Genomic DNA, 18,292 nt, shown 5'->3' on the forward strand with positions numbered 1-18,292 from the left:
AGCGCCACCGAGCGATGCAGAGAATGACTGTTGGAAACCCCAGGGCCAGGTACCTCAGCCCCCTGCCCTACCTGGAGTTCCAGGGAGAAGCTAGTAAAAATTGATGGCTGCCCTTATTGGCCCCCACATGCTGGGCTTGGTTCTCCAGTGAAACTGGCAGCACCCTGGGGGCAGAGATTTCTCTGGCCTGAAGCCAGAGCATGAGTGGCAAAGAGGTGTTTCAGGGTCCCCCCAAGGTCAACAGGAAGTAGAGCGAGGCCTGGCTTTGCACATAGAGGTTAATGGCACCTGAGATCCTAGCTGGGAGTTGTTCCCAGTCACTCCTGCAGCTGGCAGGTCGGGGCCCTAATTTGTAGGGCCCTAGGGATCATTTTGTGGGGAGCTTGGGGCCCTAGGGGACCTCTGATGTGGTGCTGGGAAAGGCTGAAGGAGTCACCTGATGAAGGACCCCCAAACTTCACCACCACAAAGCATCCCTCTTTAGGAATCTCTCTCTTGCATGGCTCTGGGTCAAACTTAAAAACAAAATTTCCAGGCTTGGTAGGGATTCATTTATCTGGAGAACATGGCCAGCATGGGCAGCACAGGCCAGTAACAGGGCTGGGGCAGGGCCTGGGGATATTTGGGAGGGCTTCTTGTAGGTGGAGGGCATTAAAGGACAGTAGGATTGGGATGGGTGGATGAGGGCAAGCTCCTCCAGGGCTGAGACCCCTGCCCTACAGAGCAGGACCCAAGCGCTGCTCGTGGGCTAAAGAGAAGGCAGGATGGGGGCATGCCCGCCAATAAGGGCTGTTAGCTTTTCTCCAGGCTGGGCCCAGCTAACGGAAGATGGAAGGCATGTCCACAGATCCCAGCCAGGCCTTCAGAGAGAAGCCCGTGAGCACGGGAGAGGTCCGTGAGCCCTATGGCAGTCATCCTCTCCCGCACCCCACGGGCCCACAGGGGCCCAAACATTTGTGCCCAGAGAGACTCTCGCCCACTCCAGACCCATAGATGTCACAAGCCTGTGTGTAGTTTCACGACACACCGTTTATTCCATAGGAGAATGGGATCAAGGCTAGGAGCTCCCTGGGGTAGGAGAGGGCAGGAGAGAGTGGGAGAGGCAGGTGGCTCTCCCTGGCCCCTCTGTGGCCAAGTGGGATGGGCCACCACCTTTCCCAGGCTCTGCAGGAAGCTGGTCTGCTCTGAGTCCATTTGCAGGTTTTGGATAAGCCTCTGTCTTCCCCGTCCTGAACGTGGGATGGATCCCCACATAGCACCCCCAGAAGGCTGGGTCCAGTCTGTCCCCAGAGAACTCCTCACTCCACATCACCGCCCTACACTCCTTCTACTCTGGTCTCCTCGGTAAGAGCTGGAGACCAGGGGCTAGAGGGGCAGGCAGATCTGGTGGGCCAGCTTCGGAGGCTGACCGAGGTCCGGGGAAGAGATGAGCTGGGAGCTGGCGGTGGCTCTGAAGCAGTCCACGAAGGCCCAGCTGGCTGGGCCCAGAGGCGTGGGGAGGGCCGGCCCCTCACTCTTGGCCTGGGTGCTCCCCCACTGACCACTTCACCTCTCCCGTCCGTAGAGTCACTATGTCCTCATAGGTGGCTGTCTGGTCAATGTTCAGGCCCTGGAGACATGGAACGGTGCTTAGGCCTTGGTTACTCCTTGACCACGCCAGTGGACGGTGCCATCAAGCACCCCACAGCCCCCAGCGCCGCGGGGTCCCCCCGTCCCTTACCTCGTAGGTGTGGTCTTCATCCATTCCGGGCTTGCTGTCATCCTGGCGGGGCGAGGGATGGAGAGCAGAGTGTTAGCTTCCCCCACCCCATCCACTGCTGGGCCAGGCTGGGGAGGGCCAGGGAGACTGGCCCTGGGGGAGGGGTTGGGGGTGAGGGGCAAGGGGTGAGGAGGTGAGGTGCCCTCTGCCAGAACAACCGAACGAATGAAGGAGAGTTTGAACAGGTGTCAGTGGGCAGGCTATGGGGCTGGGGAGATGGAGACCCTGCCCACGTCTGGCCTGCCCCATGGCCGCCCCCCTGGCCCCCGTGGTCACCTTGTCCAACAGCAGGAAGATGGGCACGATGATGAAGAGGATGATGAGCAGGGTCTGGATCATGATGATGCCATCTTTCAGCGTGTTCCTCCTCTTCAACTGTGCTATGGTGCTGAATCCTGTGGGGAGGTGGCAGGGGGTGGTGAGGCCGGGGCCCCCTCTTTGGGCCTGCACCCCTCAGGACCTCCTCAGCGGCTCTCCTGGGTGTTCTGTGGCCGCGGCCACCTTCACCATGTGGCCCCCCCACGGGCGGCAGGCCGGGCTGGGGCAGGGGTGAGGGTGGCTCAGTGAAGGCTCCGTGGCCCCGTCACCCCTTCTCCCCCCCTGGCTGGAGGGCAGGCCCCGAACACACCCATGACTCGCAGCTCAGTGCCACAGCCCGTGCTGGGGGACTCCAAGCACTTCTGCTGGCAGAAGTAGATGCCGTTGTCCTGAAACTGGATGCCCTGGATGGTGAGGGTGGCAAAGGTGCCGTTCTGGCTCTCTAGGATGCGGGCGTCTTTCAGCAGTGGCTTGGGCTCCAAGTCCGTCTCCCGCTTCCGTAGCCAGCTCACCGCTCCCAGGTCCTTCGTGTAGCACCTGATCTCCACCATGGCTCCCCTTTTCCGGGCTATGAAACGTGGGTTCTGCCAGATCCGGGCACAAGTGCTTCCTGTGGGCACCGAGGCCGGGATCAAAATCCCGCTCTGCATCTTCCCGACTGCCAGCCCAACCACGGACCCCCACCCTTGTCTGTCCTTGCTTTGGGGTATAGGACGGTCATGAGGCAGAGGTGTGGAGGAGCTGAGCCATGTGAGTGGCCAGAGGCCAAACCACCGGGTCCCGCCCCTTCCTGATTGCACCACCCCCCTGCGCCCCAGCATTTGATTTTCCTTTAGAAGGGCTCTGGAACCTTCCGATTCCTTTCCATGCCTATACAGCAGCCTGATCTAGGCCTCTCCTGCTGGGGTCCAGAGGCCCATAGGACAGCCCCCCACCTGGCCTGGTGCTCTCCCTTCGTTTTTATTCCTAAATCTTCTTTTTCTCCCACATACTTACTCCAAGAAGCCTCCCTCCTGCCTCATTCCCAGTAAGCGAACCGTAGGAATCCCTGAGGCCCTATGGCCGGTCAGAGCCCCTAAAGTTACAGACTCTTTCCCGGGCTGAGTCCGACCCCCCCCCACCCCGCTAGACAGACCCAGCCTGAGTCCCCAGTGGAACTCCCTCTGGCTCCCCGCCTCCCAGCCTGGGTTTAGTCACACCCCTTAGTCTCTGGGACTGGAACACTTATGTCTAATGAGGGTGACAGCTGGCAGGAGGGGTGCTGGGGGTCCCTCGGAGCCAGGCCTCTGAGATGGAGACCCTAAGGTAGCCTAGAGATGGGTGTACCGGCTGGGGAGATGCAGGGGCACAAGGGCACAAGAGGCAGCCATGGCACGGACCCTGGGACCGGGACCAGCATTGGACACAGACACACTTGCCCCCAGAAGGGGCAGGGGAAGTAGCTGACCTTTGGGATCCTGGTACAGGTCTTCTGTTTTGGCTGCTGGCACACCTGCTGGGTGGGAGGAAGTAGGCGGGGCTGGGTCAGGGCTCTCCCCTGGAAAGTGGCTGCCCCACCCCTGGGGCCCCCAGCATTCCTAGACCCACTTCCTCCTCTCAGGACATCAGTTTCGAGACCCCTCAGCCCCACCGTAGCAGCGCTCCAGAGAGACTGGAATGGAGCAGGGTCACCAGAAATCCACTTCCCGCCCCTCCTTCTGCCTTTGACCTGACCAACGGCCTTGAGCAGGCACCCTGGATGAGACCAGGAGGGAAGTCACAGCTGGATGGCTGTCCTGTCTTCCAGACCAGGGGACCATTTCTGGACCATGCACGTCCCAGGGTCTGGTCGGGGGCAGCCTCTCTCCTGTGTCGCCCCCACACAATGCCCTCAAGGGACTGGGGGTGAACCACGTCATGGACACCAACCCCTCACCTCACACCCAGCTCGGCCTGACGCCCTCCAAACAGGAGAGGGGCTGGGGCCACAGACCCCCTGAGCTCCTCAGAGTAGGTGATACGCCAGACCCAGGCCCCGGAGCAGTCAGAGGGAGACAGGAGGCCGAAAGTGTGAGAGACAGAAGGGGGAGGTTGGAGAGAGCAGGACACAGAGCGGTGGAAACAAGCAAACAGGCCGTGACAGAGAGCGAAACCACGGGTCTCGTTTCGGGGGTGCCGTACCTGACAGAAGCAGCAGCAACACCACCAGCCAGTTGCTGGGCATGGGAGACAGCACCAGCTCGGCCATGGTTACCACTCCGTCTCTCTCTCTGACCCCGAGCTGGTGACGAGGACAGAGGCTCCTGGGGGGGGAAACGTGTAACTGCCTGGGCTGCAGCCGGTCCCCTCCCCGCCTCTTCCCCACCAGGCCCCTTCCTGCCATGCAAATTGGGACCCAGGGGAGGCACCAGCTCTCCGGGGACCCTGGGGGAGGGCGGGGGAGGGAGGGCTTTCTTGTCAGCTGTGCTGCTAAGGCTCAAAGGGCATCACAGCTGGGGTCCACCACGGTGGGGGGGACCCTGGGAGGCAGGAGCCTCTCAGTCTTCTGAGGGTAGCTTGTGGGTCCCTCCCCTTGTCCCCACCCCACTGATGGTCATGTCCTGGAGTCCCCTGGCCTCCTATTGTACAGTTCGGATTCCCAGGCACTTAGCTGAGTACACACGGGTCCTGTGGGTGAGTGTGAGCACAGCTCCTTGGCTCGGGCTCAACCTGCGCTCTGCAGGAAGAGAGGCACCAAGGGAGGATGGTACAGGGGTGTGGGGGGCAGCTGTGGGCCCAGGCCCAGCACCTGGAGAGGCCCAGAGTGCAGCCTCTTGGCTGGAGTGCAGGCAGCCATGTTGGGGGTTGACGTAGATTTGACCCTGTGGAGGAAGGGAGCCACAGAGGTTCTTGAGCAAGAGCCAGGTGTGACAGCCACCTGGGACAAGACATGGTCCAGACCCTGGCAAGAGGCCTCCCTTCCTCACCTGGTGAGAGAATTTGTTCTCAAAAAGGGGGTGAACTTAGGTAGGTAGAGACAGCTTAGAAAAAACCTACAACTCAGCTAATCAAGGGACTCCCAGGGATTTGTCCATAGCTCTCGGGTCTTGGGCAGGGGGACAGGAGGCTAGTGCTGGGGAATCTTCAGATTCTGAAACTAAGAGGCTCTCTGGCTTTATCTTGCCAGTCAGTAGAGTGGTGGATGAAACCATAGTGTTCTGGAACTAAGTTCAGTTTGTGCCCCAATCCCTGGGTCATACACAACTTTTGCCCCTTGGGGGCCAGGGTGGCCCTCGTGCAGTGCACAACCTGCATGGCCACACGTGGCAGACGTGCATACCTCAGTTCCGCAGCTGAGACCATTCTGAGTTTTATGTCTCCTCCCTTTTCTCTCCTGTCCCCCCATTCCTTCTCTGCCCCGCCGCCCGACCTCCCCGTTTCAGGAGAGGAAGAAAGATGCTGAATTCTATGTGTCCGCTGTCTACATCTCGTTCTCCCCACCACCTTCCATTTTTCCAACAGCCTATGTTACTGGTGAATCTGTTTGGGTTTAGAGAGATGTGGAGCTGCCTCCCACGCCAGGGTTGACAATGAGAAAGGCAGGGATCTGGGTGGTACCCCCTTCGTCCTGGTGGGCATAGGCCCCTAGTAGGGGCTACACCCAAGGAGTGCCAGCCAGGACCAGAGCTATAGAAAATGGGGACTGGAGAGTTAAGTTTTCATCCGAGGTACAGCTCGTTCCTGGCAGTCCCAGATGTTCTTGCTGTTCCCAGATGTTCCAGATGAAAAAAAAACATTTCTCTGAAAAGGTGTCAGATGTTCAGTTCGCAGAACAAACAGCCCAGGAATATAAACATCACCTGAGGTCAGCCTGGGGACCACAGTCCCCTTGTGCTGGTGGCGGTGATTGGAGACCCTCCAGAGGAATGGGGAGGGGGGGAATCCAGGGGTCTTTGCATTTAGTAAAGTACCTCCTCATAATGGAGGCTTTGGTTAGCTTTGGAGCTAGTGTCCCCCCGACGTTGGGAAGCTAATGGGGGAAGGCTTGGGGTACACACCTGTGTGTGCGCACGGGTGTATGCTCAAACGGGTGTGTTGCCTGGGCTGTGTGGTGCGGGCCCTGCTCAGGAGCTGGTCCCGGGGCCCAGGGTGGCCTCAGGGGGGATGGAGGCTGGGGGCAGTTGGCATCTTGCAAACACATCCACACATCCACGTCCCCCCGTGCGCAAGGATGCAGATGTGTCCTTTGGCCTTCATTCCCATTCATGCCGGGCGGGGATCCGTTTTCAGGAGCGGGTGGAAGCCGTGCCCCCCCTCCACCCGCCCCCTGCGCCTTCAGGGTTATTTGTCACAGTTGGGGCCGTGCTGTTCCCTCTCTGGTGACAACAGCACAGAGTTCTGTCTGGGGCTAGTGACGTCTTTTCTTTCCTGGAACAGGAGGCCTTATAAGCCCACTCCTGCCTCTGTCCCCGGCTTCCCTGGGCTGCAAAAGACCCTAACATCTGGCAGCCCCCACTTCACCTTTCCAGGAAGACAGCATCAAGTCAAGAGATGGGGGCATGCGGAGAGGGGACGAGGGGCTTAGGAGTTTGAGGAGGCAAGAGGTCAGGGACCCCCTCCCCTCCAGCAACCCTGGGAAGCGTGGGAGAGGACACAACCTCAGTTTGGAAGGAGGGGTTCAGAGTTCTGCCCTCCCCTCGGCCCACTCTTCCTGGCTCTGTTCTGCTGGCTGTTTTGTGGAGGAGGCCTGCTGGCTTAGAAGGTTTGATTCCCGGCCCTGCCATGTACCAGGTAGAAAGCCGCCCCACGTTCCCTGGTGCTTCTCAACAAGGGGTGATCCTGCCCCCTCCCCCCGCCCCCCACGGGAGCATTCGGAAAGGTACTGGGACCGTTTCAGTGGTCGCAGTGACCAATGGGCACCACTGGCCTTCACGGACCAGGGGTGCTGAATTCCCTGCAGCGGGAGGGACAGTGTCTCACAAAGCAGATTTCTTGCTCCACATGCCAACAGCACCCCAGTTACGCAACACCCATTCTTAACCCTCAGAGCCCAAGTTTCCTCATTCGTGTAAGACAGAAGTAATCGTAATAATCCATTCTTCACTTCGGGGCCGTCATAAGCGTGGAAGGGAATCCAGTATCTGAGCGTTTGGTGAGAAATCTGGGAGCACAGTTTACCCTCAGGAAGGTGGGGAGTAGCACTGATAACTGGCTCTCCAAACTGGATGATTTTGAAATTTTAGCTTATGTTTTTCATCCAGTATTTTGCCTCTTTTCCTCCACTATTCAAGGCTCAGGGGAAGGGTGGGTCAGGGCACTGCGCGAGATCTCCTGTCCTTGGAGCTGGACAGAGCCCCAGGCACGGTTTGCAGAAACTTACAGTGAGAAGGAGCCCCACCCCCACCTCACGGAGGGAGGTCAGCACCCTGGTGGGGGGCTCAGGACCCTGCGGGGATGCTGAGCCCCTCTCCCCACGCAAAGAGAACAGCAAGGTGGGAAGGGGCCTCAGGAAGATGGCTGAGGGATGTCAGGGTGGCCTGTGATGCCACGTAACCTCAGGACCCAGGAAAAGGGGGTGTAGGAATCTTGTAAAGGAGTGTTTACTAGTTTGAACACATACAGCCCTGGGAATCAGAAATCAAGTTGTAGAAAACAAAATTATATATGAAATTATATTTCACCCACCAGGACTGTGGACTCACCTCACTACATCATATATTACTCATTGTCACAGGTCCATAGGGACCCTGGGCTCTCTGAGGTCAGAGTTCAGAGGCAGGGTCTTTAGGGGGGTAGTATCTCTGAGGAGAGGGAGGGGTCACACCATGTGTCCCTCAGGCACCTCTGGGCCTTTGGCGGGGGTGGGGGGTGGCGCACAGAGAAGTGAAGGGTCCAGAGAGGAGGGACTCGGGCCACTGGGTCCCAATACCATTTCCTGGGCACCATCACGGGTGGGGAGAGGGAGCGTGGTGCTGTTAGGGGTGGAGGGCTACGCCCCTTGACCTTACCTGGCCTCTTGGACTCCAGCTAAGAGGTTGGAATTGTAACCTTAAAAGTAAAACTGCCAGGTATTTTACCAGCAAAAGACAGGTTGATTCCGGAATGGCAGAAAATTGCAATGCCAAACAAGCAAGGAAGGCAAAACCGCGGGCATGTCCACAAAGGAGAGGGTGTGCTCCTTTACAGAGGAAAGGGGGACCTTGGGAAGGCTGTTGTAAACAAAAGTCCATTGGTGTGAAGTGGGAGCTGGAAGTATGGTGGCTTCTCATTGGCCGAGCTGTGACTGTCTCTCATTGGCTGGGCTGTTGCCAGGGCAGGAGGAAAGCTTTTCTTCTCAGCTTCAGGGATAGTAAATTGGTGTCCACCTGCAAGGTCATCTCTGTTGGGTCTACACTGATGATGAGTGGTGGAGCCTGAGCGCTTCCTCTGTTGAACCTCACGACTCCATTTTAGTGAGGTTCCCCTTTCTTAATTTTCAGAGTCCAAGCCTCCTTTTGGAGGGGGGCAAGAAAGAGCTGGACTGGGCCAGAGGGGGAATTGGGGCCCTCTCCCCACCCTGAGGCTCCCCGAGCCTTCCTCATTTGGCTTCAATCCCCACCAGCCCTTCTTGTCCTTGCAGCCCTCAGACCCCGTCAGTGTCCACATGCGGAGGTGCGGAAGGAAGAAGCTCGCACGTGAGAGGCACCAGGGGGAGGTTTATTATAAGAACTGTACAAAGGAGCCTGCCTGCCAGCCTGGCTTGGGCCTGTTCCCACCCAGAGTGGGAATGGATGTGGACGTGGGGGGGAGGGGGCCACGGGCAGGGGAGGCTCTGCAATCTGGATGCAGTCCAATGGCAAGTATCCCGTCCAACGAATGCTGAGGCTCTTGGGGCCACCCTAGTTTGGGGCCTGAGGAGGGAAGGGGCATGGGCAGGGTGCTGGTCAGGGAGGAGGCTGCCCTCTGTAGGATGCACCTTCTGCAGGAAGAGACAGAACTTGTGCAGGAAGATGGAAGGAGTGGGGCCTCCTTCCACAGAGGACACAGGCAAGAGACAGGGAGCAGGGCTGGGACAAATGGGTGTGATAAAGAGACTAGGAGGAAGGGAGAGCGGGTGGCAAGGAGGCCCGCGAGCAGGGCAGACAGAAAGGAAGGCTCCAGCCACGGGAACGCACGAGCGTGTATGCGTGCGCGCGCGCGCGCGCACACACACACACACACACTGTTTTGGAGGTTTTGCTGCTTCCTGAGTTTTAATCAAACTGTTCACAAGAAACAAGAAGAAAGAGAAGAGGAACTTAAGGTCAACAGGGACTCAACGTGCAAACCTGCCCACACACGTTCACACTTATCCACATATAGCACAGGCACACCACACCAACAGGCCTGCACAGGAGACAGACAGACACACACACACACACACACACACACACACACCAGTCAGACTACAGGGGCACACTGACATGGTACACACTTGCAGAGACAGGACGTAGCACTTCACGTACTTGAACGCACACACACAGCTGTACACATAGGTGTGAGGCAGACACAAGGCACACACACAAGTGAATAAATCCAATGACACCTGTGCAGGTGTCTCCCTGCCTCCTCTGAGCTCCGGGAGCCAGCAGAGGCCTGGCTGGTTCTGCCATGCCCGGATCAGTGGTGCCAACAAAAATGGAAGTTGGAAGGTTGGGCCTCAGCCAGGAGAGCTGTGCGTGTCCCAGTGTTGAAATCTCTAACACGGGAGCAACGACAACACTCTTAGGATCACTTTGAGGATGGGGAAGAAGAGGATGAGGAGGAAGGAAAAGAGAGATGTGGTGGGGATGAGGGCATCTCAGGGCTTGGTGAGGCCACAAAGAGCCCTGTGGCACTAATGGAGGAGTGAAGAAGGGAGGGAGGGAACAGAAATCTACCTCCGGAGCTCCAGGGTCCCTGCCCCGCCCCAGGTCTGGGTGTTCAGGCCAAGAAAGCCTCCAGTGCAGTGATGCAGCTGACAACACCCAACCTATCCCAGCCATCCATGCTTCCTAGAAAAAGACAATTCTCAAGTGGAACCCTCCGTCCGCTCTTCCCCTAGGGGCCAGCCAGGGGAGCCAGGGGCCTGCACAATGGACAAAGCAGGAAATGGTTTCAGGGGCCACAACCCCAGCCAGATGCATTAGGATCCAGGGGCCAATCAGACTTGGGGAGACATTTCTGGACCAGTGACGTTTCCCTTCTCCAGGGAATCCATGAGCTGGCAGGATGAAGCTATGTCCCAGCTGGGGGGCGGGCTGGTAGGCCCCTGGGGTCAGGTGTCCACTCTCACTGAGGTTAAGACATCTTTATCCAGGGAGTGCCTGGCTGGCTCAGTCAGTGGAGCCTGCGACTCTTGATCTCGGAGTTGTGAGTTCGAGCCCCACGTGAGGTGTGGAGATTACTTAAAAATAAAATCTTTAAAATATATCTTTATCCAGGAGGGGTCTGGGGGGGAGGGGCTGAGCCACTTCCTGAGGAGAGGCCTATAGCCCTTAAGACTCTGGTGGCAGGAGGGCAGCTAACCCACCCATCGTAGGCTGGCTCCTCCCCAACGTGGGGGGCAGAGATTCTGGTGTTCTGACCTCCCCCCAAGAGGAGAGGCAGCAGGGCCCATGAGGAGGTGAGGACAACTTGAAATGAGAAATCATGGAAGCTGGAGCCTCAGGCCCAGTGTGGAGCCTCTGAGTGCAATTCCCATTTTCCATGGCCTGGGTGTCAGCCCCAGCATGACCAAATCCTGTCCCCAACAGAGAGCCGATCAGTCGCAGACTCAAAGCCCTGCTCCCTCAGTGAGCAGGCACCATGAGGGAGCTTTGGGGCTGTGCCAGGCTCAGCTGGCCACCTCGTTACTGCCTAGACGAGAGATTCCTTGACCCCCGGGCGCACTGTCTGCCCTGGGGATGGGGAAGGAGGGAGGGCAGCGTCTGAGGGGCTGATGGGTGTGAGTCCTATGGAAGGTCCAGAGTCCCCTGTTGAGCCCTTTTCCTCACCTGTGCTCTGCACACTGCTGTTCCCATTCTCGTGGCCATACATCTTGCTCATGGTGTTGGCGATCAGGCCCTCCTTCTCAGGACCCCCATCCCCACTGCCGTCCTGGCTGTGGCGGTACATGTAGGATGCCTGCTTCACAGTGCGCTGGAGCAGGTGCCGGCGGTAGGCCCTCTGGATCTTGATGGCACACACCTCCTCATGCTTCCTCTTGAGGGTGGTGGTGATGGGCTCATAGGAGACTTTGGAGGGGTTGGCTGCCATGAACTTCTCCTCCATGGTCTCCTTGAGGGCGTCCATTTCCCCAGAGTCACCTAGGACTTCCTTGGTGAGGGCAAAGAGGATGTCCAGGCAGTGGATCTTGTCCCCTGGCACCATGGGCAGGTCCAGCGTGATGAGCTTGATCTTGTTGGGCTTGGCGATTCTCAGTGGCTCCTGCAGGGTGTCCACAAAGTCAGAGAGGCGGCTGTAGGCAATGAACTGCGTGGCGTCAGGGTCAAACTTCTCCCACGTTTCGTAGAACATCTCAAAGTCGTCCTCGCCAAGGGGCTCGCTGCTCTCCTCGGTGGCCACATTGAAGTTCTCCAGGATGATGGCAATGTACATGTTGACCACGATGAGGAAGGAGATGATGATGTAGCTGCAGAAGAAGCAGATGCCGATGGAGGGGTTGCCACAGTCGCCCCTGACACTGGTGCCTGGGTTTTCGAGTGTAGGGTCACAGTCAGGGGGCCCGCTGTTGAGGATGGGGTTGAGGAGCCCATCCCAGCCAGCCGACGTGGTGATCTCGAAGAGGCAGATGATGCTGTTGCCAAAGGTCTCAAAGTTGAACATGTCATCGATGCCCGACTCCTTCTTGACATAGGCAAAGTTGGACATGCCGAAGATGGAGTAGATAAACATGACCAGGAAGAGGAGGAGGCCGATGTTGAAGAGGGCAGGCAGGGACATCATGAGGGCAAAGAGCAGAGTCCGGATGCCCTTGGCCCCGCGGATCAGCCGCAGGACACGCCCGATCCGCGCCAGGCGGATCACTCGGAACAGTGTGGGTGACACGAAGTATTTCTGGATCAGATCGGAGAGCGCGAGTCCTGCAGGGAGGAAGTGGTGAGGACCACTGCCCTTGGGTAGGAGGCTGGGTCAGGGAGTGGGGGGCATGCAGGGCTCAAGGGGGCCTAGCCTGGTGTGCTCTTCCCCAGAAGGGAGAGGTAGAAGCATGGCCCGAATGGCCTGACCCATTAGGCCGGGCTCTTCCAGGGCCCTGGGGCCAGGGGCTACATCTCTGCCCTGACACAGCTAGATGGGGGTGGGATATGCCCAAGGTGATGGGGTGAGGGTACGGCTGACTCCCAAGGCTATTTGCAGATGCCACAGATGAGACAGAGAGGGAGGACAGCTCTGTGTGTGACTCTGGGCATCACATTTAACTTGTTTGTGACTCAGTTTCCTCATCTGTAAAGCAGACGCGGCAACAGTACCTGCCTCCCAGGATAGCACAGTGTCAGGTGCGTAATAAGTGATCAATAAATGGTAGCTAGTTGCTATCATAATTACACACACGTCTGCGCACTTCCCCTGTGTGTATGGATACCGGCACGATCTTATGTCTTCCGCTTAGCACATGGGCACCTGAGTGTGCATCTACCGGTCAGGTAAATGTTTCTAGCTGTGCATTCATGTGTGTGCAGGTGACGGACTGCCCGTGAGCCCACCCTGGGTGCCTTTGTGAATGCCAGGTGCATGGACACACGTGTGGGTGTAAGTGTGCGTGTGAGCTTTCCAGGTGCACGAGCAGGTGCACGAGAACGGGAGCACCCGGTCCTCCTGGATGACTCAGCCCGGCCTGGCCCCGCTCACCCACAATGGACAGGATGACAACCACAAAGTCGAAGATGTTCCAGCCGACGGTGAAATAGTACTGGCGCAGGGCGAGCATCTTGAGCACACACTCCCCGGTGAAGATGATGATGAAGACCATGTTGATGTTGTACAGGATGTCCACTTTGAGCTGGCTCTGGTCGTCTGTCTCCACCATCATGGTGACCATGTTGAGGCAGATGAGGATCATGATCGTGATGTCGAACACCTGCTTAGTCACGCAGTCATACACCATGCCCTGGATCTTGTTCTGCAGCACGGGTAGGAGTGCAGGGGTGCACGTGGGTGGATGTGGGGGGGCAGTGGTAAGGACCCACACAGGATGTGGACAGGAGGGAGACACAAGATGACACAACAGCATGACAGAGAGACAGAGAGAGAGAGAGAGAGAGAGAGAGAGAGAAGAGGTGTGTCAGGGCTTGTGGCAGAGTCGGCCAGGGCAGTGGGGGGCTGGGATCCCTCAGAACAGATCATCCTGTGGGGTCTGTGGGTATCTTCCTCACTCTAGGACCGTTCCTCCCATAAAGTTCCCCCAGCAACCTCTCATCCTTCTCCCAAAGTCACTGCTCACTCAGGAGGGTCCTCTTCCTCCCACTTCTAGGGGCCCTTGCCCCTGAGGCCACCAGCTGGAGGGGTGGGCGGACACTGGGGGGCTGTGCAGGGCCAAGTGAGGGGCAAAGCAGTGACTGGGGTTTATCAGGCAGCTGCCGCTCCCACATGCGGTGCCTCTGTGCAGTTATAAAGAGGCCCCATTCCTCCTGGCTGGTGACCCCAGCTTCCCTGCAGGTGGACCCGGCCTCACACCAGCGACACAGCCTGGTGGGCAGAGTGCAGCCTGCATTTTGCCCTCATTGGTTCATAGAGGCTGCCAGAGGAGGGGCTCAGAGGGCTGGTACCTGGGGCCGGGGAATTGGCTTCTGAGGCTTCTTGGAGCCAAGCTTCTTCATGGCATTATAGTATTTCTTCTGTTCCTCCGTCATGAAGATGTCTTTCCCTCCAAAGTATAATGAGATGGGGCCTGTAAGGTTGGAGGTCCCTCTTCTCTCCCTCCAGGACCTCCTTACCTCAGGTACCACCCTTAAAGCAACCCTCACGCCAGGAGGGGGACCTGGAGGGGCCAGAGATGGGGGCTGAGGGAAGAAGTGAAGGGGGACTAAGGGGTCTGGAGAAGGGAGGGAGGGGAGTGAGGTGACAGACAGAGGGGAGAGGATCAGCACTGCCCCATAGCTTGTTTTGGGTCAGATGCTCTCCATCAGTATCGTGTTGGGTCCTCTGAATGGCCTAGCCAGGCAGGTAGCATCAACCTCATTTTTAAATAAGGTTCTTAGAGGTCAAATCACTTGTTCAAAGTCGCTGGGTAGGACGTGAACCCAGGCTTGCTGCCCCAATCACGCGGCCAGCCACAGCACAGCAGGTGCTGAGGTGGCATGAGTGAATATATGAAGGGACGGGTGAGCAGAGGGAGGGAGGACAGAGCCCCGGGATGGCCGGGCTGGATACTCATCTTCTTCTTCTGCTGGTTGAAGTTGTCGATGATGACACCAATAAAGAGGTTGAGGGTGAAGAAGGACCCGAAGATGATGAAGATGACAAAATAGAGGTACATGTAGATGTTCACCTCATACTGTGGCTGTTCCTCCTTCTGCAGAGTCCACAGGACAGGACGGGATGGAATGGGGAGGTCTGGGGGGACATGCTGGCTGCCCCTTGCTTCCCATCTCACCGTGGGCAGGAAGGGCCTGGGGCCCAGGGGTGGACCCTTCCACCCATCCCCCCAGGCTGCTGAGTTTGGGGGCTCCTGAGGAGGCGGCACGGGGGTGGGGATGGGCAGAATGTGCCGTTGTGTGTGTCTGGTCTGAGTCCTCTTCCCTGGCTGGCCCACCAGCCGTATCTCAGGGAGCCCCACTCACCTCCCGGGAGTCCACAGCTGCATACATGATGTCCATCCAGCCCTTGAAGGTGGCCTGTGAGAGTGTGGTTGGGCGTGAGGGGAGGGGCTGCTTCCTGTTTCCACCATCCATAAGTCTCCCTCCTCACCCGTCTGGTCCTCCCCAGAGCCCCAAGGGGCAGGCATCAAATAGAGACCAGAGTGGTCTAGATAGTACGTCAGGGTCCCATAGCACCAGAAGCAGGGTGGGCGGCCTCCTAACAAGGAGCAGTGGGCTTAGGGACAATGACAGTCTAGGAGCACCTCCATGCCAGTTTCGTGCAAGGGCAGCAGGTTACACTCACCACCTGCAGGAGGGAGAGGTAGCCTAGACCCACATTGTCATAGTTGACCTTGACGTTGAGCCAGCGGACCTGGCCCGTGTGCATCAGGCTTTCACACTCAGACTTGTTGTTGACCTCAGAGATGTCAAACCTCTCAGAGGTGGTGGTATTGATGCAGTAGTAGAACTTGCCGGCAAACAGGTTGACGCCCATGATGCTGAAGATGAGCCAGAAGATGAGGCAGACAAGCAGCACGTTCATGATGGAGGGGATGGCTCCCAAGAGGGCATTCACCACCACCTGGGGGGCCGGGGGAAGGGGTCATTGCCAGGTCTTTACCCAGTCCCCTTTAGGACAGGGCCCTCCACCTACACTAACAAGGGGACCAGACAGGGCTGGGCATTGTTATTCAGGGACAGCTTCTTGGAGGAGGGTTGATCTGAGCCAGGCCAGGGGGAGAAGTCTGCTGGGCTGCATGTTGGGGGTGGGGGTGGGTGATGGGGAACTGAAGAGTAGGGTTGGGGGTGCTGCTGGCCTAGTGGTTGAAGAGGGCTCTCTGCTTGGCTGGAGCCATCAGCCCAGAGTCAGGGCACTAGGCTTCTCTGGAAGCAGCCTGGCCACGGGTCACTAGGCAGGAGACAAACACTCCTTCCTCAGCCCCCATAGGAAACTCAGCCCCCGTGACCCGGCCCCCTGCTCATCTGCTCAAAGCATTAGAGACACAGACACAGAAAAGAAGCCACTGGGGTCTTCAAAGCAGAAGGAACCTGAGACTGGAGCCCTGTGGCCAGGGCTGGCCACACAGGCCAACCTCACTGTGTCAGGCCAGGCTAAATCTGAGAGCTGTCCTTTTTCAAGGAGAGGCTCTTTAGGACCTCCAGATAGAGTAGGTGGCACAAACCTGGTGATGCCTGGGGTAGCTCTATTCTTGGCTGCATGGCCATGGGCAGGCCATTTCTCCTCGGTGGGAAAGGGCCCCTGGTTTTGGTGGGGTGGGGGTGGGGGGTTGGGGAGGTGTCCAGCATTGGCCAGCCCCTTGCATGAACAGGAGGGAGTCACTCGGGCTGAGTGCACTGCTGGCCTACAACCAGCTGCTTCACAGAAGTTTGTCCCTCTGAGTGGGTTTTATTCCCAACAGACCTCTCTTGGCTGGGGAAATCCCATTTGTCTTGGCCAAACCCTGTATTTACTGTCACTTCTATTCTCAAGGGCCTGAGGGAAGGACGGGCAGGCACAAGTACCTGCTGGCTCATCCAGGTCTCAGAGCCCTGGCAGGCCCCAGTCTGAGGCTGGGAGGGACACCTGTCCACCCCAGACCTGCTTTCCTTCTTCTTCTCTCAGGCCTCGGTGCCCTCATGGCCCCTCCTGGGAGCTGATGCAGTCTCTGCTGCCTCCCAGTGATGGCAGAGATAAGCTACGGAGGGGCACTTGGGTGGTGTGCGATGTCTGGGGGCCCTCAAGTCTGGCCTTCAGCAGAGCCCAGAGCCCAAGGCCTCTCCTTCCCCAGTGGTGGCTGGAGTATAGACCTGCGCCTCCTTCACCTTGCCCTGCACTGGCTGCTCCCCCGATCCCTAGCCCTACTCAGAGTCCCCCTCAGTACCCACCCTCATGCCCTCAAATCGGGACAGTGCCCTCAGGGGACGCAGGGCTCGCAGCGTCCTCAGGGATTTGATGGGTCCCAGCTCCGAGTAGCCCAACCAGTTGGCCACCAGGCTGATGATGGAGACCTGCAAAGGGAGGGTGGGGTGATCAGGAGGTGCAGGGCCTTAGAGTCAGGGCTCCCTAAGGTCCTTGGCCACAGGAATGCTTCTGGATCTGGCCACGGGGCTGGGGGGTGGGGGGCACACTCACATCCACAATGAGGAAGTCAAGCCAGCACCAGGCATTGGTGAAGTACACCTTGAAGCCGTAGGCCACCCACTTGAGCAGCATTTCCAGGATGAAGATGTAGGTGAAAACCTTGTCGGCATACTCCAAGATGGTGCGGATGGTCCGCCGCTGCTCGATGTAAATGTCCTCGAAGGCCTGGGGGCACCAGCACAGCCAGGGGTGGCCGGGGCAGGAGGCTGGGGCAACAGCCACGCCCCCCCCAAATCTGCCCTATGCTGCTGCCTCCCAGCAGCACTGGGGGCCAGGCCAGGGGCAGGCTGCTGGCTTCTCGCAGACTCCCCGGGCCCACCGTGGGGGCAAGTGAGCTCTCCCACGGGGAGGAGCCCTTCAGCTCCCCTTCCCCAGGGGCAACACTCAGTCATCTGCTCGGAGGGACTTCACAGTGCCACATCTTTAACCCTGGCCCCCTCCCCCCACCTCAACATTCCCAGAGCCTTCCCGCCTCTGCGCTGGGGGTGCACCGGAGCTGGACCCCATCTGTCGCTATAAGAAAATTCACACATTCTACCTCATATCCTGCAACCACAGGTAGGTCATTTTAGGATTCTCTGGGTCCCAGACTGCCCAGGTCTCGTCCCTCCCACGGTGTGGAAAGGAGGGAGCCCTGGGAGGTCCTCTGCCCATGCCCGTCCCCAGGGCCGTGCCTACCAAGGCCCCGCTGCTGAGCAGGATCATGAAGACAATGAAGGTCTCGAACCAGTTATGCTCGACGATCTTGAAGCAGGCCCTGCGGAGGGTCCACCACATCTTCCCGCGGCCCTGGGAGATGTCCACGTAGAGGAAAGGGCAGCGTTGCACACAGGCTGGGGGAGGGAAGGGGGCAAGGGCGCCATGTCACAGGACTGGAGGCGGCCTCTGGACGCACAATCAGTGTGTTCCCACCACCTTCCCAGGTGCAGCCGTCCTCATCTTCTCCTCCTCTCCCAAGCAGCCTTAGGCTGCCCAGCCCAGCCCCAGTGTTTCTGTAGGGCTATCTCCTGAAGGGCTGGGCAGGCCTCTCCCCGGATGAGGCCAAGGAGGAGACTGGTCTTAAAGCAGCCATTCCCAGGCACTTGCTTTGGGCTGGGTCACACTCAGAGCCCTGTGGAGATTCTGCAAGGCAGTCCTCAGGGGCTGCGTGTACTTGAGGTTCAGGGGATCAGGGGCTGGGAGGCATCCCAGGCTCTGACACCCCTCCTAGGGTTGTATTCCCTCTGGGGTGTGTCAGAACAGGCGGCATCAGGTGTGGGGGGGAAAAGGCTCTGCATGGTTTCCGTGATGCACAGGATCCTGAGATGTCCTCAAGGG

At 58.4% G+C, this 18,292-nt stretch overlaps 2 protein-coding genes across 3 annotated transcripts in view; both read right to left on the minus strand.

The window, feature by feature from the left end:
* Nucleotides 1–1,009: 1,009 nt before the first annotated feature.
* On the minus strand, nucleotides 1,010–4,382 carry CD79B (CD79b molecule). Of its 2 annotated transcripts, none has more exons than XM_043584983.1 (6): nucleotides 4,238–4,382; nucleotides 3,525–3,572; nucleotides 2,388–2,687; nucleotides 2,036–2,154; nucleotides 1,721–1,762; nucleotides 1,010–1,609 (listed from the first exon to the last, which is right to left on the minus strand). In XM_043584983.1, exons 1-6 carry the CDS (start codon nucleotides 4,302–4,304, stop codon nucleotides 1,511–1,513), a joined length of 675 nt encoding a protein of 224 aa, XP_043440918.1. In that variant the 5' UTR covers nucleotides 4,305–4,382; the 3' UTR covers nucleotides 1,010–1,510. The 2 variants fall into 2 exon arrangements, with proteins under 2 accessions (XP_043440918.1, XP_043440919.1); XM_043584984.1 differs by having other exon boundaries at nucleotides 3,525–3,569; nucleotides 4,238–4,381.
* A 4,328-nt stretch (nucleotides 4,383–8,710) lies between these two features.
* The window catches only part of SCN4A (sodium voltage-gated channel alpha subunit 4), a 44,349-nt gene continuing 34,767 nt past the window's right edge, over nucleotides 8,711–18,292 (minus strand). Inside the window, 9 exon segments of the mRNA XM_043584985.1 lie at nucleotides 8,711–12,117; nucleotides 12,884–13,154; nucleotides 13,801–13,905; nucleotides 14,409–14,546; nucleotides 14,815–14,868; nucleotides 15,137–15,415; nucleotides 16,720–16,842; nucleotides 16,967–17,140; nucleotides 17,654–17,808. Coding sequence (XP_043440920.1) covers nucleotides 10,892–12,117; nucleotides 12,884–13,154; nucleotides 13,801–13,905; nucleotides 14,409–14,546; nucleotides 14,815–14,868; nucleotides 15,137–15,415; nucleotides 16,720–16,842; nucleotides 16,967–17,140; nucleotides 17,654–17,808 — 2,525 coding nt within the window. The 3' untranslated portion in view covers nucleotides 8,711–10,891.

Source organism: Prionailurus bengalensis, chromosome E1 (genome assembly GCF_016509475.1).
Source record: "Prionailurus bengalensis isolate Pbe53 chromosome E1, Fcat_Pben_1.1_paternal_pri, whole genome shotgun sequence".
Lineage (NCBI taxonomy): Eukaryota > Metazoa > Chordata > Mammalia > Carnivora > Felidae > Prionailurus > Prionailurus bengalensis.

What these genes read in the sequence shown, in the direction of transcription:
- CD79B (XM_043584983.1), bottom strand. Translation starts at nt 4,304, where the DNA reads ATGGCCGAGCTGGTGCTGTCTCCCATGCCCAGCAACTGGCTGGTGGTG. An exon ending in CACTGAGCTGCGAGTCATGG is followed by an intron (nt 2,155 to 2,387) that starts GTGTGTTCGGGG and finishes ACCTCCCCACAG; the next exon opens with GATTCAGCACCATAGCACAG. An exon ending in ATGAAGACCACACCTACGAG is followed by an intron (nt 1,610 to 1,720) that starts GTAAGGGACGGG and finishes CCATGTCTCCAG; the next exon opens with GGCCTGAACATTGACCAGAC.